Genomic DNA, 25582 nt, shown 5'->3' on the forward strand with positions numbered 1-25582 from the left:
GACGAAAAACTCGCATAGGATGGGTCTCAATCTTTCGAAGCGAAGTACCAATGACGAGCGTGCCAACGACTCGAACCTACGAAAATGCACATATTGCAATGATCATACGTTTCCTGTAAGCCCCACGAAAAGCGATGTGGAGCAACATTTCACGGACCGCGGTCACGACAGGCACGACAACGAGCAAACCGATTTAGTAGAGAGAACATGGTTACAGTAATATCATTATTCGCAGAGCCGTTTGTTTCAACGCTGACGTTCACTATCTTAGGATCAAGGACCGCCAGCGAACGCGTGCCAAGCCAAACCAGCCGCAACCTCCGCTCGAATCAACTGCCTCAAAACAGGAGCCTATAGACCAAGACGACCCGAGTTCTCATAAATCTGTGGCTGGTCATGACAGTCAAGAGGCCAGCAGCCCATCTTCGGAAAAGAATAAGAGGAAGGATGGGGTTCATGGGTCTTCGCATCCAAAGCGTAGCCGTGCTCGACAGCAACCGCAGGCTTCTGATGCCAGCTATGCTGAGGACACTGACTTCCAAAGAGACCCGGCACACAAGGCTGGTAGATTATGGACTCCTAAGGAAGGAGAATCTGCGCCTCGACGGTCCGACGGCGGGCGATTCAAGGAGAGAGACGGGTCCGATCTCCCCAGAGCAGCTTGTGATCGGTCGTTCGAGCATCCGCGTTCCTCGAACTTTGATAACGCTGAGGTACTAATCAAGCAGCCAGAGACGCGCCCTATTAGCCAAGAACAACTTGTTGCTGAGGTGAAGGGCATCTACGCTGGACTCGAAATGATCGAGTCACAGTGCATCGAGGTCGACAACGCTCAAAGTTCAAACAACGAGACCAATCCCAAGCTGAACAATGAGCAGTGGCAGGCATTGATCGGTCTACACCGAACTTTGCTACATGAACACCACGATTTCTTCCTTGCCTCTCAGCATCCTTTGGCCAGTCCGGCATTGCGACGGCTCGCGAGCAAGCACGCAATGCCGGAGCGCATGTGGAGGCATGGGATTCATTCATTCTTGGAGCTTTTGCGTCATCGTCTGCCCGCCTCGCTCGAACATATGCTTACGTTCATTTATTTGGCGTACTCTATGATGACTCTGCTGTATGAGACTGTTCCAACGTTCCAAAACATTTGGATTGAATGCCTCGGCGACTTGAGCCGCTATCGGTCAGTAAACTTAAGACAAGAGATTGTGACCAATATTCTTGTTCCATACGTGTTGACCTTTGTTACAGGATGGCTATTGAAGATGATGATCTTAAGGATAGAGAGGTCTGGACCTCAGTCTCTCGCCATTGGTATTCAAAAGCTAGTGATAAGGCTCCTCAGACGGGTCGTCTTTACCACCACCTCGCTATTTTGGCTCGTCCAAATGCTCTGCAGCAGCTCTTTTACTACACGAAGTCTCTCTGCGTGCCACTTCCCTTCCTGTCTGCTCGCGAGTCAATCATGACTCTGTTCGACCCGCATCTCAATGGCACACAGACCAGGCTGCAGGAGATTGACGCAGCCTTTGTACGCGCTCATGCAATACTTTTTTCGGGCAAGAACACCGAGCAACTCTCATCGTCTATCAACGTGTTCATCGACAGCTTGAACAACCACATCGCACATCACACTTGTCGCTGGCTAGAAAGCGCATACCACATTTCTATCGCGTTGAGTTGCTCACTCCTTGAGTACGGTAGCGAGAGCAATCCAATTATGAGAGCCATCCAATCAGGCCGAGCCGACGACGCAGACGTCCCAATGAAAGGGACTGAGACTGTCGGCGCTCCGACACAGAAGTTCCTGGACGCTCTGGACTTTGCCGCTCGTACTCATAACGTTGTGTTGAGACGATTCGGCGATGAGAGTATTCGACCCTACCTACACGTCACCCTCTCACTCCTTCAACACTTATCTCACTTCCCTGCAGCGATGGAACTGGTAGAAAAGAAGATGCCTTGGAAGCTCATCGCTTTACTCCTGAATACTATCATGCACACGAATATGCCTGCTGAAGCATACAAGATCATCGAGTCGGAAGACTTCCCCCGGCCGGATAAGGGTGACCCTCGTCCCCTGCCGGACGACTTCGCGCAGCGAGGCCTCCTATGGGTTGATGAGTACTATCCCGACGATTGGTTTTCGACCACAAAGGTGGATGACGATGAGAAGTATCTCGAATCCTCGTCAATGATGAGCGAGCGCTCGATCCGCTGCCTTTGGCTAGGTTGTCGACTTGCAACATCGGGCAAGTGGTTGACTTACAGAGAGGGGCACTTTCGGGCTACTTGCGAAGCGAGCGAAATGAGTTTCAAACGGAAGCCGTGGAAGTTGTAAGGTGTTCTCGGCATGTGACTCACTTGGTTGAAATTCATAGTACAAAGGATATTTACGGTGTCACGGGGATTTTTTCGCTCCTACGTTGTTGTTGTTTAGATACATTCATCTTGGGAAATTCCACGGAGTATTAGTCATGCATTTATCATCCCCAATACGGCTCTTGTAACAAGATACGAACAGTGGACGGCCCTAGAAAGAGCACCATCTCAAATTCAAGCTCCATCCATGTCGGTCTTGTGTGTTAGTCAAGCTTTGACCGAAGTTGCCAGGCCTTGTGATTCGTGAGTGCCATCGTTATGTGGGGCAAGATTATGCACGGGCGGAAAAGCATCAAGCCAAGGGCGGTGTGATGGATTTTGTGTCGAGGCTTTATGACTCGAAAAGGAAGAGCTCCTGAAAGGCCAAGCACTGACTACACGTCCCTGCGTAAGAGACAACACGGAGGGATTGACAGAGATTCTATCATACCAGGATTGCCAGATGGTGCGAGCCCACTGCGACGAGTTGCTTGGGTTAAGTTGCAGACTACAGCAGTATCCAATGCATTCTTATCGCACTGCAAGTGATGTCTTGATGAACTGTGTAAGGCAAGGACTTGCTCCCTTCGCACAAAGACTCTACGGCTTGGTCACGATAGAGAGCATCACGACGCAGTACGCGTTAGTTTCGTTTTTCAGCGAGACCAGAGGTCTTGGTTCATCTTCGGCCCCCAAGAATGCTACCAGTTGCCCCTTTTATTATCGCTGGCAGCTAGAGAATCATGTTTTTCTCCATGTTTTGCCTACATGTATCGAGTGACCTCGAGATCGATCATTGGCTTCTCGCGCAGCAAGTGACAGGTTCAGTTACCTATGAGGTTCATTCATCACCGCAACCAAGAATTACCGAGGCCAGGCCGAACAAAATCTTGCACTGATTGTTGGCGGTCAGTCGTACCCGATAGTGCCGATCCAGGCCAACCCGGTGTGTCGGTACTTCAAGAGCAACCCAGGCGCATTGGCTGATAACTCTGTGAACACCAGGCGAAAACTCTTTCTCTTACCAAAGAGAAAGTTCCTCAAGTTCCTCGGGGTCCAGCTCGTTCAAGTCGTCGAGCCGCTAACGCAAAGCGGCCCTTCTCTGAAAGTTGGCCTTGCCCTCAACGGCTTCCTTAATCGGGTAATACAACAACCACGAGGGACCGTTGGACTTGAGGGCTTCCACGATAGGATCCTCGGTGTTTAGTTAGGCTTTGAGGTAGCGGTAGGAGCCACGGCTGAGGTGCGGGACACGTTCAAGCACCCAGGCGAGATCCTGATTTCGAGGACAGGGAAAAGCCTGACTCACCCCGTCAGGTATTAAGACATCTTGCACAGCGGCGTGAATGCTCAGCCTCGAACGACTGAAGTCTGAGATTAGAGGTTGTTCTCAAAAATGTGGTTTTCAAAAGTGATTTTCAGGGTGTCCCCCGCTTTACGCTGCCTCGCCTGCTTTTTGCCTCTAGGACACCTCATACTATGCCAAACACCCACCGTCGGACCAGGCCATTGTGTCCTCGCGCTGATTAGGGCCATACTATTCGATGGTAGGTTCTCACTTCAACATTGAAAACATTCGGAAAATCTTGTCCCATTTCCTTGATTACTTGCCACGGAAGGCTGCGGGTGTTTCCCGGTGCGTTGACCTTTCTGATAGATGCAACTCTGCACCAATTTGGACACGTCCAGTTTGAGTCTAGCAAGCCAATAATTCCTAAGTATTTTACTATCGCTTCCGGAGAAGCCTTTACTGGGTCGGTTAGAGTCATGGTTCTCGGGCTGCAACTGGGGCAGATGGTCGTTAGTTCTCTCCAAGAGTTTGACTCGATTGACTTTGGAAACGATGTTGAAAACACGCTATTGCTTGTGCCAACTCTTTGATGGATGCGTAGAGTTTCTGCTCGCTAACGGGGCTGATCCTGAAACCAAGGGGGGGAGAAGGTAGGAAGCCTCTGTCATGAGCGATTCGGCGCGGAGATATGGGTATAGCCAACACGTTGCTTAAACACGGGGCGGCTTTCGATAAAGACATTGCGCGCGAGACGGACGTTTCAGTGATGAAGAGAATGATCTGAGACTTTTGTACTTCTGAATAATGCTGCTCTGTAGAGTACACGACATATTATCTGTAGGCTCGGAGGCTGGTGTTGAATATCAGAGCATGGCCCTCCGAACTCTTACTTCCATTATCTATCATTGTTATACACTCCACAAACACTTCATCCGGTGCTCGGTCTCAGAAAGATCGATGGATTGGTCGTCTACATGCATCTGTCGCAGGTTTGGATGACGCAATACAAAAGCGGATAGATCTCCATCGGAAAATGGGATATTGGTGATCCGCATGTCCTCGAGTCTGTTCCAGGGAAAATTTGTACAGAACAGCTTTCTGAAATGGAACTCGTCCTTTTGACTAGCATGAATTCCGGGGGCCTCAGGTCCTTGCATCCTTTGCACACGTAGGAGCAATTGACGTAGCCCAGCGGCGGCAGCAAGGCATTCGGAGAGATCCCCAGGTATAAGCCAGGGGAAATCCAGGTCGAGGGATGTGAGCCTCGCGAAACTATTCACACCCATATGGCCTTTATGAGCAAGGCTGGGAAGGAGAGCTTGTGGGCCCTCAGTTCCGTACTCTTCAAACAGCTTCATGCCCATCCCTCGGCAGACCAGGCTTGAAACCCCCAGCTTTGGGCAAGAAAGAAGGGGAGGGAAGACGGCCCGGAATCCAACAACAGGAAACGAGGTATAGTCCACTGTCGCATCTTTAATAAGAGCTTCACAGTCATTTCGGTTCGTCTCGGTTGGGTCTTCGATATCGGCTCCAAAGACTAGCAATCGAGTAGTGCTGATTGGCTCTGAGGCTAACGTGGTGAGTTTTGACATCGACCCTAACAGATGGCGGTAGACTGATACCGCATCTATAAGGGGCCTGGTGTGTCGGTCAGGATCATTCGACGCGAAGTATGGCTCGTTAGGCTTGCAGAAATTGTCGGCGATTTTATGGCATAAAGCGAACTGGTTGGGTGTTGCGTCCAGGCCTGTCCTGCTGTATTGAAGCTCATGTTCGTAGGTGATGAAATCAGGAACTTCGAGGAAGACAACTTCTCTGACAACAGAAGCGATTTGAGGCGTAGACGTGATATGTTTGAAGGCCTCAAGGTCCCTTCGCAAGTTCGAAATGAAGACACGATGGAATATTAGGGAAGTCGAGTTGGTGTAAAAGGCTCGGTTGGCTAGCCGAACGCATTTCAGGTCGTTAATGGAAAGATCTGGCCGGCAACAAATTTTAATTAGAAGTTCAACAGGCAGAAAGAGCGGTAGCCCAGCCTGCTGGATTGGAGTTGCCATGAAGGACAAGAGGGCGAGTGAGCTGACACGCTGACTGCCAGGAGGTTTGCGGGAATTCACAACTGGGGAGATGTCCTTCTTTTGAGCATCCCGGACCACCTACATCATTCATACGCATATGAGATGAGAGCTAGCAGTGGATGAGAGGGATAAACATGAAGTCCCTTAGCTTGGACGCCTTTTGATTACCCCAGTCACAAATTTTGAGAGATCTCGGTCTCGTATTGGTTTGGTTCGCTATTGCTATGCGTATGTTTCCGGGTATAGCCAACCATCCGCGTGATGAGACCCATTACTCCTATTACAACTATAGCTATGAAGCTGATTGTAATCCTTGCATGTATCAGGCGGGGGATTGTAGGAAATTCCCTGGGGACAGTGCCTGCTTAGCTGACGCCGACGGCCCACCTTCTCTGCGGTCCCGGCTGAGAGGCTTGCTTTTCAAATCAACGGATGTCCCGCGACTGGTCACGAATAGCGAGATTAGGCCTGGACTACGCATCCCAGTGGCCGTTTGTGGAGTTCCTGTTGGGACGGTTCAGGCCTGAGGGGCCCTCACACAGCGAAGGAGGATGCTGCAAGGAGCTCTCAGAGACCCTTCTAGCTCGAAGGACGACTCAATGAAAGGTCGGAGGTTAGAGGCATCAAGTTTGGGATATTTTCGAAGTTCGCCCGCATTCTCACGTTCCCAGCAAGGATCACGGCATGGCGGCTCCGTATACACCGACGACGAATCACTAGGAGTGGCCTGAAGGGCGGCCCTGAGCCAGGCCTCGGAACAGGGAACGGTCCCTTGTCGACTTCACGAAGCCCCGACACTCCCAAAGGTATCGACCCACTTCCATGCGGTCTGGCAGCCGTAGTCACCCGGCGGTGTTCATTACATAGTGCGGTTAACGTAGGGATAAGGAAGGGGAGAAGCTTCCCGGGATCAAGCACTCTCCAAGACAGGCAGTGGTTTCGCGTGTTTCCCGCTGCAGCGACACTTGACAGGTCGACTACAGCGGAGCTGCACAGAAGAGGTAGCTGATGTGGGGAAGATGAATCACTCACGGGCTGTAAAGAAGCCGCCAGACCCTGGCAGGCTCGTTCCGGCGGAGGGCAGGGAAGGTGACCTGACAGGGATTTGCGCGTCGCTGGCAAATAACCACATGAATGAGTTCGATCGGGGCTCGCTTGGCAGTGTGTGATTGATGATCTGCCACGCGCGGCGGCCCATGTTGCGGCGCAAAGGCCATTATTTGGGGTGCTTGGAAGGCGAGCAGGCGGTACCGACACCCTTGTCCGCGGAAAGTCGGAGGCGTGTCGCGACTGCCCGGCACAGTGTCACGTATGCTGTACTTGGTAGTGTATTTAAGGACGCCCCACTCGACTCTCAGCAAAGGGATTGACCCCGGCACACCGGCCCCACCGTGGTCCACTTCCTTTCGGCGGATACGTTCGGGTGCCCGAACGGGCGTCATCCTCGTCCGAAATTGGCCTTCTTGCTACACCTTCCTCGGCTCCAGAACTCCTCACGTTCGATTATGCTGCGTAGTGTACACCGACGGTTCGACTGGACAGGTTGTGTCGTAGCCTCCCTACACATAGAAGGGGGCCAAAGTGAGGGTGGCCAGCAGTGACGTGTATGCGCCTGTGACGCCCCGAGGCCAGTGCAGGAGTCGAGGTTGGTGGCGCGGCTAGTGCTAAGTTGGCAGTGATGCATGTTTGTCCCATTCAAGCACATGTTGAAAACACTATTAAGCTGCTTCATAGCGAAGCACTATCTTCTTATACCCGGCGCGTACCACCCGAGCCGTAAATCGTTTGAGCACTTCGCTGCGATCTCTCCAGTGAGGTAGGATCGGAGGCGAGCCTTCCATTTGACAGAACATACTGCGCATCTGTCCGGTGAGGCGGATTTGATTCAAAAGGTTGCGCTATGTCATATGCGAGAGATTTGGTGTCTTGATTGATGCGGCTAGACGTGACTGGGGTATTCCCCATCTCACTCAATCCATTTACCTGGATTGGTAGCCTTCATTTCCTTGTTCCCATCGATCGAATCTTTGGGCAGATACAAGATAAACCGTTCCACGACTGCGATGGGATCCTTCACCTTCCATGAAAAACCGCCTACATCATGACTAGCACCGTTCCTCATCTTGTCTTGAGCTGCTCCATTCTCTCTTCCGCAACCCGCATTCGATCGCGGTAGCCTTCGACCTGGATCGGAAGATAGGCGAGCTTCGAGTCGGCGTTGTCGCTGATGCCACCGAAGACATCACATAATTCGCGGTATATGTTGTGTGCCCTCTGCAAGTCGGCCCCCTCCAAAATGGAATCCTCTGCCTTCCCAGCCGCCTCCCATTTGATATTCGTAAGGAAGTTGGCGTACCTAACTAAGACAGTTTTTCGAATGACCTTGTCCTCACCAGACTCCGGAGGATCTCTAAGGAAGTTTTCATAGGCCTTTGAGGCTTCGTCGAACTGCCTCTCATTGGTCTGGATGTCTATCCAAGACATTCGGAGTTCAGCAAGTTGATATTTGCTGGTGTTCTTGTACCCTTCTGCGCGTCCAAGAAACCTTCGTGCCTCATCATAATCTCCGATATCCGTGAAGAAACTTCCAAGTCTCATGAGAGCTTGTTGGAGCAGCGACTCATCTTGGGCTCCACTTAGGACTTCCTGGAATAGCGAGTGGGCATCGTTCAGACGTTGTTGGCAGCTTTCTTGATCCATGTTGCGTGCGGTGACTCGAAGAGCGTCCGCCAAGTTGACGGTGCTTTTGAATGTTGGATTGGTCTTGCCGAACACGTTCAATTTGCCTCGAGTGACAACGGTAAACGCCTCGAGAGCAAAGTTCAACCTCTGCGCAACACGGAGTTTCCATGCAGTCTCGTGCAACTCGTCCCAGTTCTGGTCGGAGAATGCAGACAGTGCTTGGGAAACCAGGTCTCGGACATTTTGGTCGTAGGCTGTAGAGGTCCTGGGCAAGTATTAGTCATAACAGTCTAGCTGAGTTGGCGATGAGCTTACGTCGCCTTCTTGAAGCTTTTGACAAAGTCTTCGTCAGATATGTAACGAGGTATAATCTCCTCCATGGCTCCAAAGAAAGGCCAGTTGATTGATCAACTACAGCTGTTCGGGTCGTTTAATGAGATGCAATGTGTGGTAAAGTCGGGGACCCAAGGCATCGGCGGGCAGCTCGCGTATTTTATAATCATTGAAGCCTATATCCAGCCGCTGAGTCTCCCAATAAAGTTCGACACCGTATCCAATCGTTGCACGTCCTTTGAAATCTGTGCCATTGGACCCCTGTTGTATCACAATCGGCTTCCATCGCAATATACCTGGGATAGAGACAGTAGAACGCCCTAGTCGAGGCGAGAAAGTTCAAGCGGTGTGTATGGACATGGTCCAAGGCGAAGCTACAGGGACAAGGAGGACCAATCGTAGGTTAGGGTCCCATATGTAGGCCCATGTCAGCTCGAGGCAGGCTGCCTAGCAAGTGCTACTCTGTGTCAATCTCTGATACTGTACCCTGCCAGTTGCGGCCTGAAGCGGAAATCCAGAGGCTGATAAGTTCCATTGCTCGTCACCTTCCCCCCCTAGTTACCTGATTCACGAAGCAACTCGCTGCCCTTGTCTATGATCCTGGCTAGCTTGACGTGCGGACACGTTTTCCCGCAGGCGGACGAGCTGTCCCTGCATCTGGTGTAAAGTTATCAACAACGCCTCAATCCGCAGCCCCTTGATCAAGCACACCGCCCCCGAAGGCAGTCAGACACACGAACCGAGTTTCGAATGAGTCATAGTTGATGGAAAACACACCACGCCGTAGGCAGGACTATGGGGCGAGCGCAAGCGCATGGCATTGACACTGTATCATCGAGCTGCGCACCAGTTCCTAATTTTGCCATCGTCAACACAACTAAAAGCGATAGATAGCATTGCTGCTTTCGCTTCAATAGGTGCCGAAAGGCGTCTCTATTCATGGTTCACTGTAAAAGGAGAATGGGTGCCATTTACGATGTTCACGCTTCATTCTTCAGCGACAGAGAAGACAGATCCAGCTCTCCTTAGGCGCCAGAGCGGTCAAAGAAGGCGACGTCTCGAGCATATCGTACTGCCGGTGAGTCGGCATGAAGAAGGAAACCTGGACACAAATGCGAGGAAACTGGCTCTCGTCACTTTCCGCCGATATGACGGGTCAGCATAGCTACTACGAGGAGAAAACGCCCTTCTACCAGAACGATATTTCAATACCGAACGCTAGACTTAGTGCCGCATGAGAAATCGTAGAGTGATATATTCCCATAGTTGTAGAGAGTTGATGAGATATGCACACGGATGGAAGTGGTGGAAGTAGCGACGGTAGATTTCAGCTAACCCGTAGGTCGTGAACCAATGAAGCCAATCAATTCCAGCACAGTACTAGCCGAATAAGTCTTACCTAACATGATTATTGTGAGCCCCCGACGATGTGAACTGGATTGAACGCGGCGTGACACATGTTTACAGTGGAGAGACAGGGAAATGAAGTATTATAGGCTGCTTTACAAGCCTGGCCTTCGCGGTCGAATGCAGCTTTAGGTGACTTGGGCGCACCTTTGATGCCTGCGCCGCCCCTTGTTTGCCAGGCGACAGGTAAGAACAACGGAACCCGAAAGACCATGATGAATGTGACAGTCAGCAGCCCCTCGGTGCAAGAAAGAGCTTCCCAACATGATATGTGTCATTGCTTGCACAGGTTGTCCAATTGCCAAATTTGGCGGCTGTTGCCTCTCTCTCAATCGCCTTCAGCTACGGAATGCTTCCGTGTCGACTTATTAGCATAAGTACCGCGCTTACCATTCTGTAAAAGCATTAGAGCATGCGACAGCGAGCTCTCTGCATACTCGCGCTATGCACACCTGCGATCAGGCCCATCTAGAACCGGGAGGACTAAGCGAGAAGACATCAACAACGCGGACAAGGAGCCAGGGATGTACGCCCAGGCCTCGGAAGAGTGCAGCACCGTGGACTGGATATCAGCGCACTGAAATCCCACCCCATTGATCGTATCTGTACGCCCGCGTTGGGCTCATGTGGGTCTGCGCCTGTCGAAATTCCAAATCTGCCATCATGACTTGTCACATTCGACACGCGTTTGCTCTCGTATTTCTCGTGCTCAACGGTGCCTATAACAAGGCTAGTGACTTTGAGGTAGTTTTTCTAATGCGGGCAATATGTACCTGCATTGCGCTACCAGCCACATCGAAACCAGCCTGACATAGGTGAGTCGCTCAGATGGTACCTAGCGACAAGCACACACTTACCGCCAAGCCGGACTTTGGTCCTCGGGCCGGTATTGTCCCATCAAATGTTCTCGGAGCGGAGTCGGGTTCCGGGGCAATACGTCCACGGTTCCGTATTCTTCTTGTTTGGTCCCAAAACCGGCCGGCCGAAACTGGCGCTTGGGCGGTGCTTCGTTATGGGATTCAGACAGAAAGAATTCTCACTCGTAACCGTATGTCAACGACGCTACCCAAACCTGGAAGGCGGCCTTGTCGACGACCGCTTTCCCGTTGACGCAGTCAGTTTTAATGCCCTTATGTTGAGTCTGCGAGCCAACGTCATGCCATTTTTTATTAGCGAAACTCCAAGTACTGATCCGTACAGTGATAGATTCTTGTTTGGCAGAGGAGGATAACAGCGACAAGGGAACCTCCATTCTGGGTTCTTTCAGGTTGAGAACATCTTACATCTATGCATGAGAGGCGAGAAAGGATTAATTCAGTCGGTAGTCTGATTCTCCTCCTCGGAGTTCCGATTTTCCATACATGACTTGCGCTTGCCGCTTACGTGAAGGCGCTTGTTGGCGGAAGGCGACCTCAGTTCGGGAAACACCTCGCATGGCACGCTTTTGGGTGTTGGCCAACAAGCCGCTGGACCGCGGATATCACGAGGTGACGGGACCGCAAATGGCTAAGATCAATCGAGATCGCTCGAATCGAGAAGTGTTCAAGCTCATGAACAGGAAGAGAAACAAACCATATCAGACGGCCGGAGAACTACGACTACGCTTCTGATCGCACTCGCAGAAATCTACCTACCATATTCTGATTCGTTTTCCTGCCTACTATCAACCTCAGCACCGCTTCGAACTCTTGAGACCTGAACTAACCAAGAACATCACATCATGACATGGTTGATCAGTCCTCGACGAACTCGGCTCGTATGAAGCTGGACCATCGGCCTCAATAGATCAGCTTCAAGACGAATCGATAACTATCCAATCCGCATACCTCATTTCGCCCGGTGAGTGGCATAGCCCGAGGCTTCACGCCCTCCCCTGAAGACGTGTCACTATAATAAAAGGGGTCCTGGGCAGGGATTCTGGGTTGATGGTCTTATCCCTGAGGGCATTCACGTGCTACTATCTGGCCGTCCGTAAGCTTGACGGCTCTGGTATAAAAAGGCGGCTTTCTCCTTGTTCTGGGACACTTTTTGATCGCCGTTCTCACCATCAATCTTGTCAAACACAACCGAACCACATGATGTCAGTGAGTGCTGCTACCCTCTTTATATACGATCTAATCCGTTGTCAGGAGTGGCCGGCACTACTCTGAACACAGAAGGCCTGGTAAAGGATACCTATCAGGCGGCCGGTCAGCGATTGCAAAGAAAACCTGCCGCCCAAGAGTAAGCCGAAGTCCTGAAATTCTCTCGCTGCTTTGTGAAGCCAGACTTTCTCTCGCGTTCAAACAAACAGGAAATCAAGCAACATTGGCATCAAATAGCTAACCAATTCTTTCCAGGCATGCGATGAATGCCGTAAATCGAAAACCAAATGCAGCATGACTGGGCCATGTGAGACCTGTCAGCGGCGGATGGTCGAGTGCTCTCTTCCAACAAATTACCAAAAAGTAGACGAGTCTTCGAATTCCGCGCAGAGCTCAACTTCGTGTGGGGGGGTCAACTATTCCGAAAGCGCAATGAATCCAATGTTCTCAGGTCAGAATATTCACTTCATCTCAGAACCACGAAGATCAGTCTCTAATCTATCACAGGCCACTTGAGACGGGTATCGGCAATGACCAATGAATACATTGCACCTATCACAGCTCCAGGGAGAAACGATATGCTGCAACCAGAATTCAAGCCTAAACCTCGAATGGCCCATTGGGTAGTCTACGAACGATTCGACTCAGGCAAATTGGTTTACAGCGGTCTGGGGGAATCCTGTTGTGTCTCCCTCGATTGTGTGCGTGGTCTCGATAAGATGATGCTTCGAGCTATGGAGCAACACCAATGTCTGCTTTCCGACCGTGGTTATTATGGGGAGTACTCAAATGCCCTGACGATGTTGTCCCGAGACATAGTGATGTAAGTATGCTGCCTCATACCATCGTCCTGCTCTAATTGTGAGAAATTAGTCGAATTTACTATGTGGCTTACTTAGATTTTCGCCCTCCCAATCCTTTTAAGCATTTGGTAAACTGGAATATGGTTTACAAAGTCGATCGAAGTCGTATTTACTGTTGTACTCAATCAGCGGTACTTAGAATGGATCCTTCCGTTCACTTAATCGACACCGAGTAGAAAGATGAGAAACCAAATAACGTGGATATGGCATTGAAAATCTCCCCTTGACGTACCGTTAAATGTGTGGCTCCAACGTGACACTGCTCGCAGAAAATGGCAGAACGCTTTTAAAACCCTACAACATAGATATCTCCTGCTCGATCGACGTCGGCTATAAATACCTGCGATTTCCCTCACAACAAAAGTCCCTCAAACTGTATCTCTATCTCCCCAATTAGGAGGTCGGGTTTTCGAGTATATGCTTCATCGAGGCTCAAAACAAAACCATACGCCTTTGTAACAATCGGCATGATTGCCAGGCAAGGAGTCAGAGTTCTAAGAGCCACTCAGTATATCGGCAAACGTAAGCTCCGTCCTTGAATCATTCCATGGACATTGATAGGATGTGATCAAGGCTCTAAATTGTACAGCACTAGGTTTCTCTGTAACGAGTATTCGTACACACGGCTGCTGAAGATATCCCTTTATTGAGCCTAGCAAGCAACGATCTGCTCGAGAGTTTGGGATTGCTGAGTACTCGTATCTGTATGTACCTGTCATGCCTGCGCTGAATTATGCATCTTAACAAAGCTGTTAGATCCCATGGCTGAAGCTTGAACCATTGAACAACCCATGCTAGATTTCCGCAAACCCGCGCGGCCAGTCGCAAGTCAAACCGGCACTCGATGTCTGCATGCCGCGTGAAAACTTTTCCGATGCATTGCTTCCCCCATGGCCGTCATTGATAGCTCACAATTAATACTTTCACCAGCCATTAGAATGGTAACTTTCATATTGTTCGGTAACGTGGTGCTTCACAGGGCTCGGAAGATCCTCAATTGTGTTGGCGCAGACCCTCTCGGGGTACTACTTCAGGTTCGCAACGTTGTGGGAAGTATGGAGGTGCTCGAGGACTGTATTGGCAGTAGAGACCTTCTAGAGGCACTCAGATAGCGGAGCACGGCGGTGCCTCAGTGATGGGCTTGAGCGGCACCGAGCTTTTACCGCGGCTCATAATTAACGGAGCATCGTCAAAATCGTCGAAAGAGACATCCAAGATAGGCGGAGCAGGCTGGCTGGGAAGATTCCAAGGCAGTGCTGGGGTGGAATGAGGGACAACATTGCCCATACCTCTGTCGCGTGTCTTCTTCTTGAACAAGAGAATGATAAGAGAGTAACGCGAGTTTGAAGTCTCTTCGCTGACGCTAGACTTATCGGCGCTGTCATCATCATGGATCGCGCATTCGTCATCGTAGTCGGAATCTGGGTCATCAGGTTGTATCTCGTACCATCCTGCTAATGGCTGTGAAGGTTTTTGCCCATCGTCCTGAGCCACCGTTTCGGGGTCAAGACCGGCCGAGTTCGGCATGCACCTCTCGCTTGACCTAGGAGCAGCAGCACCCGGAACGGACCTGGGGCACTTATTTGGGCGCTCTCTTTGCAGTCGGGATTGACGCTGCGAGCGAGCCGAGGGATGGCTATTGAGTGTATCGGTCAGCTATTGGCGGCGATGGACGGCAGGAAGACAATATATACCGGGACCTGACTTCTCCGCCAGTACACCTCAGTAGCCTCATTAAGACAGATTGGATGCGTCAGCTGCCAGTATGATCTTCGATATTCTGAGAACTCATGAACTTGTCGGTCTAGGTAGCGTCAAAAATTGCCGGAAGGACGTGCGGGACGGGAGATGGAGACAGAAGAAGGGCTCGAGGTGGCTTGCGAGAGCTCGACACCAGCTATCATAAGAACGACTTGATGATTTATAAGAATACGAGACCCATCGGGTGAGTCGCCCCAAGCTAGTGCGCTGATCGACGGCCAGAGTTCCAATTGGTCGTGGCAATCGAAGACCCGTTCGCGAAATCAGGCGTCGTGTGCCGAAGTTAGCCAGGGTTCTAGTCTCATTCATGCGCGGGGATTGACTAGAAGCGGAAACACGGCTAATCGCCAGCCGGGTATGGCACGCTTTGTGACACCGCTCGACGGTCTTGTGTGGAAGGGTGTGGAAGGGCGGACAAGGGTGAGGACTCACCATCTCAAATGGGCCCATCCCGATCTCCCGATTGCTCAGGTGCAGTCCACGCGGCCTGGGTCGAAAAGGGATGGCACTATCGACGGACAGTTTCCCTGGTCCCTTAGCTAATGGATGAAGTGCGGTAATTTCGTGGGGGTCGAGACCTCGGAAAGTCACGTTGATCCAGCCAGCATCTATACCAAGACGTAAGTCGTCACCACGGCTGTGATTTGGTCTCCTTGCCGCTTTCCATTATCGTAAGCAGCTAGCTCAGCGACGTTGCAAGTATGATACCATTTGTTGTGCGCAATCAATGCGAATTCGACCTTGCAGGTGCTCCAGATTTCCTGCAGTCTGTCTCTTGAACCGAATCTGTACGTGAAAAAAGTCGGTATATTTTCAAATGAACACACCTGATAACCATGGTGGTGAGGATCATAAGAAAGCTTGAGATGTTCACGAAGCAGTGGTAGAAGCACGTGGTATGTCAGGGCTGAGGGCCAAACAAGCTGAAGCGGTTTCAATGGTGGATGGGGAAACCCTCTGGGCTGATTCCTCAGCTGCTTACAACCTTTGCATCGGGAGAAAGAGGGGATAAAGATTCTGCGATCGTAATGTAAGGCTGCTCATGAAATAATTTCATTTCATCAGTTGAAGCGTTGAGGCATGCTCAAGTTGGATGGCGACTAGTTCAAGCAAGCAAATATTGCATTACGGTCTTTTCAGTCCGGTATGAATGTATCGTGTCTATTACTTGGTCTGCTTATTTTCATGGGTTGTGAATTGGCAATATTCTCGTCTATGTACGGCTTGAGCGAGCTAATTGCGCCATTTCCTCTGATGTTGGATCCACGGCCAAACCCCCGCGCTGGGTTGGCTCATTTCTGACGTTTTTCCTGAAGGTCGTGCGCGTCCTCGGCCTCAGACTAGGTGATTTGCCTTTTAGATCAACGCCTGGCTACGACGAGTAGCGCTAACCAAGAAATTGAGATGACATGCACGGCGTCACCACTTGTAACATGGATCCTCACCATATCTCAAAGCGCCCGTGTACCTCGGGTATTGGTTGGAAAATTCCTCAGAAGTCCAGGCCTGTGTCGTATCTCCGGTGAACTCGATGTCCGCGACGCCGGCCGAGTCCCCACTCAATCTGCCGAAACCGTCGCAAGCCACGGCGACGTCAATATCTCCAGTGATCTGCGTATAATCGGCGAAGTAATGGATACCTGGTGGCTCTAAAAGCTGTTCTGGAGGTCTGTGGTCGGTGTTGAGAAACTCACGCTCGTAATGTACAGGGTGTCCAGAGAAGGCCGTTGGTGAAAAAGAATGAGCCATGACAATGGGCTGCCCGGAGAGCTGCTGTGTCCCTCCTTCCGACATACCCACAGCGCCATAGACCTGGCGACCGAACTCTTCTGCATTCGATGTCCAGGGCCTATGACCTTCTTTGCAGAAGTCGGCCGTCATGTGCTGCGGCACGGCTGAGGCGTCCGGTCCGTGTAGAGCGAGAGAACTGTTTGCCTCTCGCTTCAGGCCACTGAGCGCGGAGCGTTCGGGGCACGAAATCTCGGTGGCGGCCGTGTCTATCTCAACGACGCAAGGGCGGCGTCTTGACCATTCCGAATGGTGAGAGATCTCGAGCTGGCATTCGCCGAGGGAGCAGGAGCATTGTCCATGGTCAGAACGGTCGAATTTGTTCGTCACCGCCGAAGCCTGCGGCTTGAGGAGCAGAGATTCCTCGTACACCTCGAGCTGCGAAGGAGATGCTTGCTGAGACAATGATTGGGGTTGGATGGGATCAACAACGGCCGGCGTCGGAGGCCGATCGAGATGTTGGGCAACAAGGCGGAACGGCGGGATATCGGCCCGGAACTCGGGGTAGCGGTTGAAGAAGTCCTCCGTCATGGTCCAGATATTGATGTCTGATATACTTTGCTCGAACGACTGCAACATTTCGTACAAGCCTGTGGTAAAGTTCTTGGCATACGTGTGCTGGAAATCGGAAGGCCACAGCAGACGAAAGTTACGGGCGAAGCTCTTCCAAAACTGGTTGTCGCAATATTTGTGTTGTTCAAAAACGAAACGTTCTCGTACTCCAGGCCTGACGTCTCGTTAGTGACTTCAGTACTAGATGCGATGAGCAAAGGATTGTGGTTGAGTACCAGACGAAAAGATTGATCGCATAGGAGTGAGGAATCTTTTGAGACGGTCTACAGTAAGTCTCGAGTCAGCATTCATCAAGCACTATGCCAGACCTTTTATTTCACGTACCTCTTCCAGTACCAGGGAGGCAGCTTGTCCCTGCGCTTGGTGGTGGGATTGGAATGGTACCGCAGTTGTAGACTCACCATCCAAAGGATTGCCAACCGTTCAGTCCGAGGACATGCCTGGAAGCATAATTCATCAACCCTTCGAAGTTTGATCCACAAATCGGACAACGGCTGGAACTTGGCAGCGACATCCCAGCCCTCGATCAGAGCCCGCACGATTGTGTCTTTTCCTTTAGCATCTTCGGTCACATGGGCTTCTGTTGAAGTGCGCCACGGCACGGACAAGACCTCGTTGACAGCCTGCCAAACATTGACTTCCAAAAGTTCAGGATCAGCCGACGCGTTGATGGGGATGCAAGCACAATGCCCATTCGGCGGTGGAACGATGAGGTCGGTCGGGGCATTATCCTCCTCACCGTTCTCATGGTCGACAGCGGTGCCATCCTGCGACGTATCCGTGTGGTTGCCATGGGGTGGCGATGAAAGCTTCTCTAGTGGAAGTGGCGTTGCTGTTTTCATGGTCGGAGAAGGAGGGCGACGCCGAGCCGACGCTGAAGATGAGCCGCTTGTCGAAATAGGGTGTATGATCGCCTGAATGTCGTTGATAGTCTTGGCCTGTTTTATTATTATAAGCTCGAGATCTTGCACCCGCTTCCGAGAAGACGATAGCTTCATTGATTCATCCCTCTGGGACTCCTCAACCTGGGCCTCGAGCTTGGCGATGCGGTTGCGTGTCCGCTCACGATGCTTTTTCTGGGCCATACGGTCGAACGCGCGCTTCTTTTCCCTGCTTGAGAGCTTCTTATCGGAGGGGACTTTGACTGGTGAAGGTCCTCTCCCTGTTATCGGTGCTGTAAGGGCAATATCATCTAACTCATTGAACGTCATGGCTTAGTCTTATGTAGAGGATGTCAACAAGGCAAAGGAAGTTAACGAAAATAGAAGTGAGTCCTCGACCAAAATAAAAGCCTGTTCTCTTCCCTATCTCTTCGTCCGTTATCTTGGACCTTGGATTCGTCAATCACAAGAGAGATGTCGATAGAGTCGCGTCTGGATACTTTCGACAGTAGTTGATGTTGAATATGTAGAGGAGGATCGATCGGGCTTCTTTATCTAAAGGAGTGAAGGAGGCCGAGAAACAGCTCGTCATCACCGCTCCGAAGTTTGAAGGAACACCGGAGGAGGATACTTGCTAGATCTCGCGTCTCAATGGTGTGCAAAGGCTCAGTAACAGTGGGAACACGAGTTCCAGCCGAGGATGGCGCGCATTCTGTCATCTCCCGACGGGCCTGCGCGAACGGTGTGGAGACCGGTCAAGAGTGGGGACTTACGTGCGGGCCCATCCCGGTTTCCTATTGTATCCAACGAGGCATGGCACTATCGACAGATAGGTTCCTTAGCCGATGGGCAAGGGCGGTGGTGTCGTGGGGGTCGACACCTTGTAAAGTTACGTTGATCCGACCAGCATCTGGTTCCATGAGTAGGCCCTCGTCACGAACGTTCTGCTCCCTCGGGCGTTGAGGTTGGTCCGCCATCTCAGCTCCGCCACCTCAGGGCTCCTAGCATGGTGCTCGACTCCAGCGCTTCTACGGGCTCCCGTGAGCATCGTGAGAAATTGGCTGTCGTTCTTTCGTAACGTTTCGCGGTGTTCGGTTCTGTGCTTGTTGTGTGAACTAGAAGGACAACGACTCTTTGGACATCGTCTGGGCACGGCACGGTTTTATGCTTCCCGTGAGAGGCGTCCGCGATGGTTCGCACGTCCGACATCGCTGCGAGCAGGCAACGCGCAGGCAACGAGCAGGCTACAAGGCAGACTACGAGGCAGGCTGTGAGGCGGACTACAGTCAGGCAGCATTGGGAGACCTGAGAACAGTCACTCGCGCGTAGCACCCCCAGGGGCATGGATCTGGCAGAGGGAACATCAAACACACAATAGGGGTATACAGGGTCGATTCAAGGGAGAATCATCTCCGTTCTGTCTAAGCATGTTGCTGCAGGTGCTTTACGCCCATCCCTTGGCTTCGTCGATCGCCTTACACCACCACCTAAGGCCCCTCACGTCTACCGGTTGTACTGTCAAGGGTCAGTAAGCCTTGGGTATCATTGGGCGTGTGACTTACGATGACACAGTCTTCGCACCGCGCATCGTGGACGTTCACCCAGCCGGGGCAGTCGACGCCGTGCTTGTATCTGTTGACGCAGGGGTAGCGGTCCATCCTTTCGGCTTCGTTCGCCTTCGATCTTGTGCCGGCTCGCGGGTAGAGTGTATGGTATGCCGTTTGTGGTAGAAGTGAGGTTTGATGGTCTTCGGATCCGAGAATCTCGCCATCAGCAACAGTCCTTTATATGTCTTCCTCCCAGATTTCCAGACCGTGCCGCAGCTGCCTCAAATGGACACGACTGCAGAGCCAATGCCTCCATTCGCAAGGAGCCACGGTTCGATGCCCAACGGACCTCCCATGCCGGCGGCAACCAGCGGGTACTGCACGGCTTGTCCGCGATTGGCCCTTTCCCTGGTCTGCGAGTCTCTCGACGGGTAGCCAACACGAATGTTGTCGGGTTCTGCGCTGGCCGTCGCTGCGCAAGACATGAAGTCGGGGGATGCAGCCCTGATTGGTTGGGCTGACGTCTCCATGTGCATGCCAAAAGCGGGCCGTCCTAGGGACGCTAAAACGTGAGATGAGCGCCCCACGTCGTCTGTGCCGTGGCACCGGGGAGGCTGCAAGGACGATGCAAGATTTGGCGTTCCCACTCCCCTCCAACTTTTTTTGACCAACTCACCCCCACATCCCTGTCGTCGCCCACACCCCACTATCTCAGCATGCGCACCCTTGGTCGCACACCCCCTCCTTCCTGGTCCTCAAGCCCCACACATCTGATGTCCATCACTCTGCAGAGAGGCTCGAGCGCCCGTCGGCCAATGTCACTCGCTCCGGCTGCCAACGCCTGCTCAACCCACCCCGCAGGGCTGCCCCGATTGGGCCTTGGCTCGAGATGCCCTAGTCCGGGCTTCGGCGCTGTTGCGAGTGCGCCAGGCCTTCCGCTACTGCGTCCGCAGAACGTCCACTGTCGGCGCAATCATTTCGTTTTCTTGAGTTCGAGCACTACGTGCGGGAAAAAGCTCACCCTTTACGGTTGTCTCCATACGGAACTGCCCCGTGACGGTGACACTAGCATGTACGTTTGATGCTGTGATAGGATTTTTGATGCACGCAGCGCTTTTCTTGAGAAAGACACCAGTGTCAGACCGCACCGCCACCAATTGATCGTGAAAGTCATGTAGAGCAACGCTTGGGCGGGCACATGGCCTACGGAAGTTGTCCGCTCGGCCACGACGGTGACGCTGTCAAGGTCGGAGCCGCCCTAGGTTGTGGTCAGCGCAATCATTTCGCCGTCTGCTTGCAGCTCCATCCCGATGTTCCGAAACGAAGCCTTCGGTTTGCCATGGCATATGGCCTCCGTAATACCAGGCAAACAAGTTGACCTCGTGTAAAGCCCTGAAGCTGGCGCCCTCTCTTGCTCCATCCCCGCCTGTGAATGAGGTAAGACAAGCACAGACGAGAGTGTGGGCGCAACGACATGAAGATAGACCATTGATTACCGAGACTTTGGACAGTCAACCTATTTACAAGTTCAATCGCAACATGTCGCCCGTGAGGTCGTATACAAAATCGAGCTGATGTCTAGTTCATGAGCGAATTCGTTTCAATGCACGGCCGTCACCTAGATCGCTTCTGACCCTTTTCTTCTGCCTTTTATAGGCTCGAACAAGGGGCCTACATTGGTTAACCATCATCTATCAGTCGGTGAGAGGAAACGTACAGTTTTATGTATCCGCCTGTTCTTATCTGCGCTGTTTGCCAGGCAAGAAGTTCATCATACATTCCCTGTCGATTTGCATACCGGTGACGGTCTCTGTAGAGATCTCCAGTCTCGACTTCGTGCGCCACTCTCGATCCGCTGGGGATGGATAGTTCTCTGATGTGCTTGATATTGAACCCGGCATCAAATAGCATGCGCTTGACTCTATCGACTGTACTCTTATGTTTCTCAGGCGTTCTTTCGCTCCTTTGGATAGGGCAAAGGGATTCCGGCTGCAACGTGACATGTTCGACGATCTGAACGTCAACGAAGACCCCAGCCTTCACGGATCTAGTTTCGCTTAGTCATTGGCTCAGCACATAGTTTAGTGCGAATAGTACCTATAGAGCTCTTCGAAGATGTGGGATGGGATTGTAGTTCCGGCAACGCAAATGGAAACGTGATCATGAAAAGGCTGCACACCGGGATCGTCTCCGTAACTGAACTTGTAAGAAAGCAAGATGTATGACGGATCGGTCGACCTACCTGTATCCTTCGTAACGAATGCCGCCTTCGTCGGTTTGAGGTGACAGCGATCCCACCACGGTTGAGCACTCCTCGTTTTCCGTGTTTACACTGAAATCTGCCGACGAAAATCTGGAGAAAATGTCGCTGATGATGAACCTTCCGTGGGTGACCGACGGGAATTTCCAATATCTCATGTGTCGTATCACCGCATCGAGCACCATTTGAACGGGATCAGGTTCACCGTCATCGGAGTCCTCATCGAAGTCGCCATCGGGTTCGTCGTCGGGGTCGACATCAGGGTAGACATCAGGGCCGACATCAGGGTCGACATAAGTGTCGACATCATTGTCGATATCGGTATCCTCATCAGTATCTTCGTCAGTATCCTCATCAGTATCTTCGTCAGTATCTTCATCAGTATCTTCATCAGTGTCGCCGACTGAGGAATCGGTGTCAGGTTCGATGAATGAGAAGGCAGGGTGGTCGAAGACGGAATCGGCGTCAGAGTCGTCGGATGCAGAGCATGCTTCGTCGTCTTGGAATTGGGTCCACTCTGCCATGTTAGCAGTCAAGAATAGTGTCCTCTTGGAATCAACGTGGTCTCAATTAATACCTGTTCAACTCTTGTCAAGGACGCGACGGTCTTATAAGACATGGAAGGGGGACGTGTATCCTTGACGCCTCGTTCCGAAGGGATGCTGGCAGTGGTGCACGGTCTCGATATCCGTCTCGCCCCCGAGAGGCTAACGAGCGGCGGTGGGTCTCGAATCGTTCTCAGGAGAACAACAACGCCTTGGTCGATTCCAGCTACCTTCAAGGGTCTTCGGAGCCAAAACTATCCCGGTAAAGAAGACATGACGCATTCAGAGGAAATTGCCATCATTCAACGCCACGTTTGACCGCAATGGTATTATCTCAAGCGAAGTATAGTCCACTGACGAGGTACGAGACACCGACCGCCTCATATCTTGGGTCCATTTCATTGATTTCGGCTACAGGGGGATCGTCTCTTGATAGGTCGCTGCATTATCGTCTCTCGGATTGCGTCTTGTTGTCCCGACGCCGCTGACATCCTACACCCGATGCCCATGGCTGCTCCAACGACTATGGAATTATGCTCGAGACGATTGAAGTCCTGCCGCTGTCATTTTGTCGTCGCTCCCCCGCTTTGTCAGCGAAATGTTTGGAAAGATCCTGTTTTCCAAGCAAGGCTGCTCGCCCCATGTCTATCGCGAAATCCAGGAACGTAACTGAGGAGAGAATTTAATACAAGCGAACAATATACTCACAAGGGACAATGACATCCGCACATACCACAACGAGATTCATGTCACTTGCATGTGAAAACGATCATGGCGGTTTCATGATTGAAAGAAGTGCGCAGCGTTCGTCCTCAACCACCTTTCTACCCGTGCGGGTGCTATATGCCCTACTTTGTGGACTCACCGGCGAGCAACGGCTGATCTCTGCCCCGCATCGAATTCCAGATCCTCTCGACATAAAGCCTGCTCACAGGTTCTCCCTCCGAACGCAATGTACCATCTCACTGAGGTAACCATCCTGCCGATATCGAATAGCTTGAAAACGGTCAGTGTCAGGTATTCGCCGACGTACCAGGGGAAACTGACTAATTGTAATAGGCACGAAAAGCAGGATTTGAAATTTCCAATTTCGCTGCTTCCACAAGCCTATCATCCAATTGAGGCTGTTCAGGCCCTTCGCGTGCGATTGCTACATGTGCTTCTATGAACTTGACCATCGTCGATACAAGCCAATCCCCCACTGGAATTTCTCCCTCATCCTGACAATCTTCGACGGGGAGCCTGTATTGCACAAGTTTCGATTGTATCCCGATTCTGTTCAGATCCCGCCCGATATTGGAGGAAACGCGACCAATCTTTGATGTTTCTGAAGGTTCGTACAAGATCCGAGATAGTTGCAGGAGAGGGGATGTTTCGGGCAGGCTACCCTCGTCGGTGAAAGGAATCATCTCAACTACTTCTATGTTGAGCATACCTGCAGGTGCAAGGCAAGTTTGCACGTTCCTGAGATATTCTGGCCAGTTTTCTATGTACTCGATCACTCGAGAATGGATCAGATCGTACTTTCGCTCCTTCCACATCATGTTCGGGTCGACTTCAAGACAGATGTTATCGTTGAGCGAGTCTCTACAGGATCGTCAGTTCTTGTCTTTTGGCGGACATTTTCAACGTACAGCCGAGGATGGAGCTGAGGGTCACGATTTCCTATAAATTGTGCATTCGCAAGTCCGTTCAAAGCCCTCATTTCGGCGGCTCGAGTTAGCCAAATCGCGCTGTTCGTTGGGAAGTCTGCGACAAGTTTGACTTCTGTCACTAAATGCCAAGACTGAGGTCCAAAAGCAATCTCTAGAGTATGTTGTAGCATGTCCCATGCTTTCGCGAGGGTGTCCTGCCACAGCTGTCAGCGCGAGCGCGAAGGGAGTAGGGGTGCCCGCAATGGATCGCACATTTTTCGGGTACTGCTGTATAGCGGATGGTACAGCCATTGCGAAGTCTGGCGCTGAGCTGTTTGAACTAAAGGGAGTAAGAAAAAAAGGACAAGGCGTCTTGCTCACAGCCGTGTTGTGCAAAGCTTTGTCTGGGTTGTGGACGCGACAAGCCAGACACTCCTCCTTGATGAACAGTAGGCAAAACATGACCCATCGGACTCTTCAGACCCTTGCAGGCGTTCCCACATGTGTTTGGCGTCATGTGATGAAAATTACAACGCTTTCCCTGATTGATGAGGCTTTCTACAGGGGATGCGTCGAAGGCCTAGTAATCAGGTTCATCGCTCTTTGCTCGAGGTCGGCCTACGCATGGACTCCGTCGCAATCTCGGATCTCGCAACCCGGGGGTTCCGCCTGTTGTTGGAAAGCTACCCTTGGGGCATTCAGAAGGTGAGGAACGTGTCTGGTCACAGCTACAGCCCTCGGTTTGAAATGGTGCGAGTCGCTGAGTCGAAGCGGCGAAGCCGTCTGTATAGTCATGCGCTCGCCGACTCTTGCTTGGGCGCGGATCTAATCATGAATGGACGAAGCATCGTCTCGACGGCAGAAATCGAACACGAGCAAAGTACTTCTAGAGCCAAACGACAATCAGGCTTTGAACAAAATGGCTCAAGTCCGAGGACCATTTCCGCTTTGAAAACTCTCACAGCTGGGAAAGGCACAATCCGCCTGTGTGCCATCCTGGTATGCACTTACTATATTCAGCTGAGTGATCCAATGCCCCAGGCCGACCGCAGCAGTTCCAATCATTGTGGGTTGTAGCGCATTGCAGTGAAATTTTGGACAGCAAAGGACGTGTGTCACTTGAGCATGCCTGACTAACCCAAGGCAAGCGTCGGCAGCGGGTGCGGTGCGACGCCAATTATCTTTCCCTTCCTCCCCTCTCTGTCAAGCTTTTGGCTGGATCTCATCCCATATCCTTCCTGGCAGCTGAATGAATCTGTGAACTTACTCTAAATTGCCTCCATAACGGCACTCATTCACGGTATTTCACGTATCTCCAAGACCTTCGCGGAGGCCCATGGCCAAAGGACCAGAATATCACATCTGGAAGATCCAGGATGCCTGCCATGTACGTGCCTGTTCGACTGCCCCGATCTCTCCACCAAGTTCCCATACGCGCCCCTGTTGCGACTCAACGGATGGAGGAGACTGTTTGGGCGTTCGCAGTCGCAC

At 51.7% G+C, this 25582-nt stretch overlaps 8 protein-coding genes across 8 annotated transcripts; 2 read left to right on the plus strand and 6 right to left on the minus strand.

Annotated features, from left to right (window-relative positions):
* The first annotated feature begins 519 nt into the window (after nucleotides 1-519).
* Nucleotides 520-2631, plus strand: BDZ83DRAFT_637457 (uncharacterized protein). The gene is made up of 2 exons (XM_060509312.1): nucleotides 520-1186; nucleotides 1255-2631. The coding sequence occupies exons 1-2, from the start codon at nucleotides 798-800 to the stop codon at nucleotides 2342-2344; spliced, it is 1479 nt and encodes a 492-aa protein (XP_060359704.1). The 5' UTR covers nucleotides 520-797; the 3' UTR covers nucleotides 2345-2631.
* Nucleotides 2632-4419: 1788 nt separating this feature from the next.
* Nucleotides 4420-5869, minus strand: BDZ83DRAFT_637458 (uncharacterized protein). The gene has a single exon (XM_060509313.1). It carries the CDS (start codon nucleotides 5710-5712, stop codon nucleotides 4564-4566), a length of 1149 nt encoding a protein of 382 aa, XP_060359705.1. The 5' UTR covers nucleotides 5713-5869; the 3' UTR covers nucleotides 4420-4563.
* Nucleotides 5870-7393: 1524 nt separating this feature from the next.
* On the minus strand, nucleotides 7394-9213 carry BDZ83DRAFT_637462 (uncharacterized protein). The gene is made up of 2 exons (XM_060509314.1): nucleotides 8731-9213; nucleotides 7394-8680 (listed from the first exon to the last, which is right to left on the minus strand). Exons 1-2 carry the CDS (start codon nucleotides 8793-8795, stop codon nucleotides 7852-7854), a joined length of 894 nt encoding a protein of 297 aa, XP_060359706.1. The 5' UTR covers nucleotides 8796-9213; the 3' UTR covers nucleotides 7394-7851.
* A 2506-nt stretch (nucleotides 9214-11719) lies between these two features.
* BDZ83DRAFT_80616 (uncharacterized protein) lies at nucleotides 11720-13437 on the plus strand. The gene is made up of 5 exons (XM_060515932.1): nucleotides 11720-12235; nucleotides 12285-12378; nucleotides 12495-12690; nucleotides 12747-13062; nucleotides 13113-13437. Exons 1-5 carry the CDS (start codon nucleotides 12081-12083, stop codon nucleotides 13276-13278), a joined length of 927 nt encoding a protein of 308 aa, XP_060359707.1. The 5' UTR covers nucleotides 11720-12080; the 3' UTR covers nucleotides 13279-13437.
* Nucleotides 13438-13742: 305 nt separating this feature from the next.
* BDZ83DRAFT_80636 (uncharacterized protein) lies at nucleotides 13743-14925 on the minus strand. The gene has a single exon (XM_060515933.1). The coding sequence runs from the start codon at nucleotides 14627-14629 to the stop codon at nucleotides 14207-14209; it is 423 nt and encodes a 140-aa protein (XP_060359708.1). The 5' UTR covers nucleotides 14630-14925; the 3' UTR covers nucleotides 13743-14206.
* Nucleotides 14926-17125: 2200 nt separating this feature from the next.
* On the minus strand, nucleotides 17126-18066 carry BDZ83DRAFT_589335 (uncharacterized protein; the record flags this gene model as incomplete). The annotated part of the gene is made up of 3 exons (XM_060506226.1): nucleotides 17126-17378; nucleotides 17440-17487; nucleotides 17549-18066. Coding segments are annotated over 3 exons (819 nt in total), but the record flags the coding sequence as incomplete, so codon positions are not given.
* A 2918-nt stretch (nucleotides 18067-20984) lies between these two features.
* On the minus strand, nucleotides 20985-22542 carry BDZ83DRAFT_80690 (uncharacterized protein). Its single transcript, XM_060515934.1, has 4 exons — nucleotides 21895-22542; nucleotides 21750-21848; nucleotides 21370-21699; nucleotides 20985-21323 (listed from the first exon to the last, which is right to left on the minus strand). Exons 1-4 carry the CDS (start codon nucleotides 22434-22436, stop codon nucleotides 21236-21238), a joined length of 1059 nt encoding a protein of 352 aa, XP_060359710.1. The 5' UTR covers nucleotides 22437-22542; the 3' UTR covers nucleotides 20985-21235.
* A 925-nt stretch (nucleotides 22543-23467) lies between these two features.
* On the minus strand, nucleotides 23468-24717 carry BDZ83DRAFT_80783 (uncharacterized protein). Its single transcript, XM_060515935.1, has 3 exons — nucleotides 24365-24717; nucleotides 24092-24306; nucleotides 23468-24044 (listed from the first exon to the last, which is right to left on the minus strand). The coding sequence occupies exons 1-3, from the start codon at nucleotides 24551-24553 to the stop codon at nucleotides 23504-23506; spliced, it is 945 nt and encodes a 314-aa protein (XP_060359711.1). The 5' UTR covers nucleotides 24554-24717; the 3' UTR covers nucleotides 23468-23503.
* Nucleotides 24718-25582: the final 865 nt, after the last annotated feature.

Source organism: Colletotrichum acutatum (assembly GCF_030867785.1).
Source record: "Colletotrichum acutatum strain CBS 112980 chromosome Unknown BDZ83scaffold_138, whole genome shotgun sequence".
NCBI classification, from domain to species: Eukaryota; Fungi; Ascomycota; class Sordariomycetes; order Glomerellales; family Glomerellaceae; genus Colletotrichum; species Colletotrichum acutatum.

Coding starts and splice junctions, on each gene's coding strand:
- BDZ83DRAFT_637458 (XM_060509313.1), bottom strand. CDS start 5,712: ATGGCAACTCCAATCCAGCAGGCTGGGCTACCGCTCTTTCTGCCTGTT.
- BDZ83DRAFT_637457 (XM_060509312.1), top strand. CDS start 798: ATGATCGAGTCACAGTGCATCGAGGTCGACAACGCTCAAAGTTCAAAC. Junction 1,187..1,254: donor GGCGACTTGAGCCGCTATCG/GTCAGTAAACTT, acceptor CCTTTGTTACAG/GATGGCTATTGAAGATGATG.
- BDZ83DRAFT_637462 (XM_060509314.1), bottom strand. CDS start 8,795: ATGGAGGAGATTATACCTCGTTACATATCTGACGAAGACTTTGTCAAA. Junction 8,681..8,730: donor AAAAGCTTCAAGAAGGCGAC/GTAAGCTCATCG, acceptor ATACTTGCCCAG/GACCTCTACAGCCTACGACC.
- BDZ83DRAFT_80783 (XM_060515935.1), bottom strand. CDS start 24,553: ATGTTTTGCCTACTGTTCATCAAGGAGGAGTGTCTGGCTTGTCGCGTC. Junction 24,307..24,364: donor TACAGCAGTACCCGAAAAAT/GTGCGATCCATT, acceptor CAGCTGTGGCAG/GACACCCTCGCGAAAGCATG. Junction 24,045..24,091: donor CCTCAGCTCCATCCTCGGCT/GTACGTTGAAAA, acceptor ACGATCCTGTAG/AGACTCGCTCAACGATAACA.
- BDZ83DRAFT_80636 (XM_060515933.1), bottom strand. CDS start 14,629: ATGCCGAACTCGGCCGGTCTTGACCCCGAAACGGTGGCTCAGGACGAT.
- BDZ83DRAFT_80690 (XM_060515934.1), bottom strand. CDS start 22,436: ATGGCAGAGTGGACCCAATTCCAAGACGACGAAGCATGCTCTGCATCC. Junction 21,700..21,749: donor ATCTTCGAAGAGCTCTATAG/GTACTATTCGCA, acceptor AAGCGAAACTAG/ATCCGTGAAGGCTGGGGTCT. Junction 21,324..21,369: donor ACAGGCGGATACATAAAACT/GTACGTTTCCTC, acceptor TAACCAATGTAG/GCCCCTTGTTCGAGCCTATA.
- BDZ83DRAFT_80616 (XM_060515932.1), top strand. CDS start 12,081: ATGGTCTTATCCCTGAGGGCATTCACGTGCTACTATCTGGCCGTCCGT. Junction 12,236..12,284: donor ACACAACCGAACCACATGAT/GTCAGTGAGTGC, acceptor ATCCGTTGTCAG/GAGTGGCCGGCACTACTCTG. Junction 12,379..12,494: donor AGAAAACCTGCCGCCCAAGA/GTAAGCCGAAGT, acceptor AATTCTTTCCAG/GCATGCGATGAATGCCGTAA.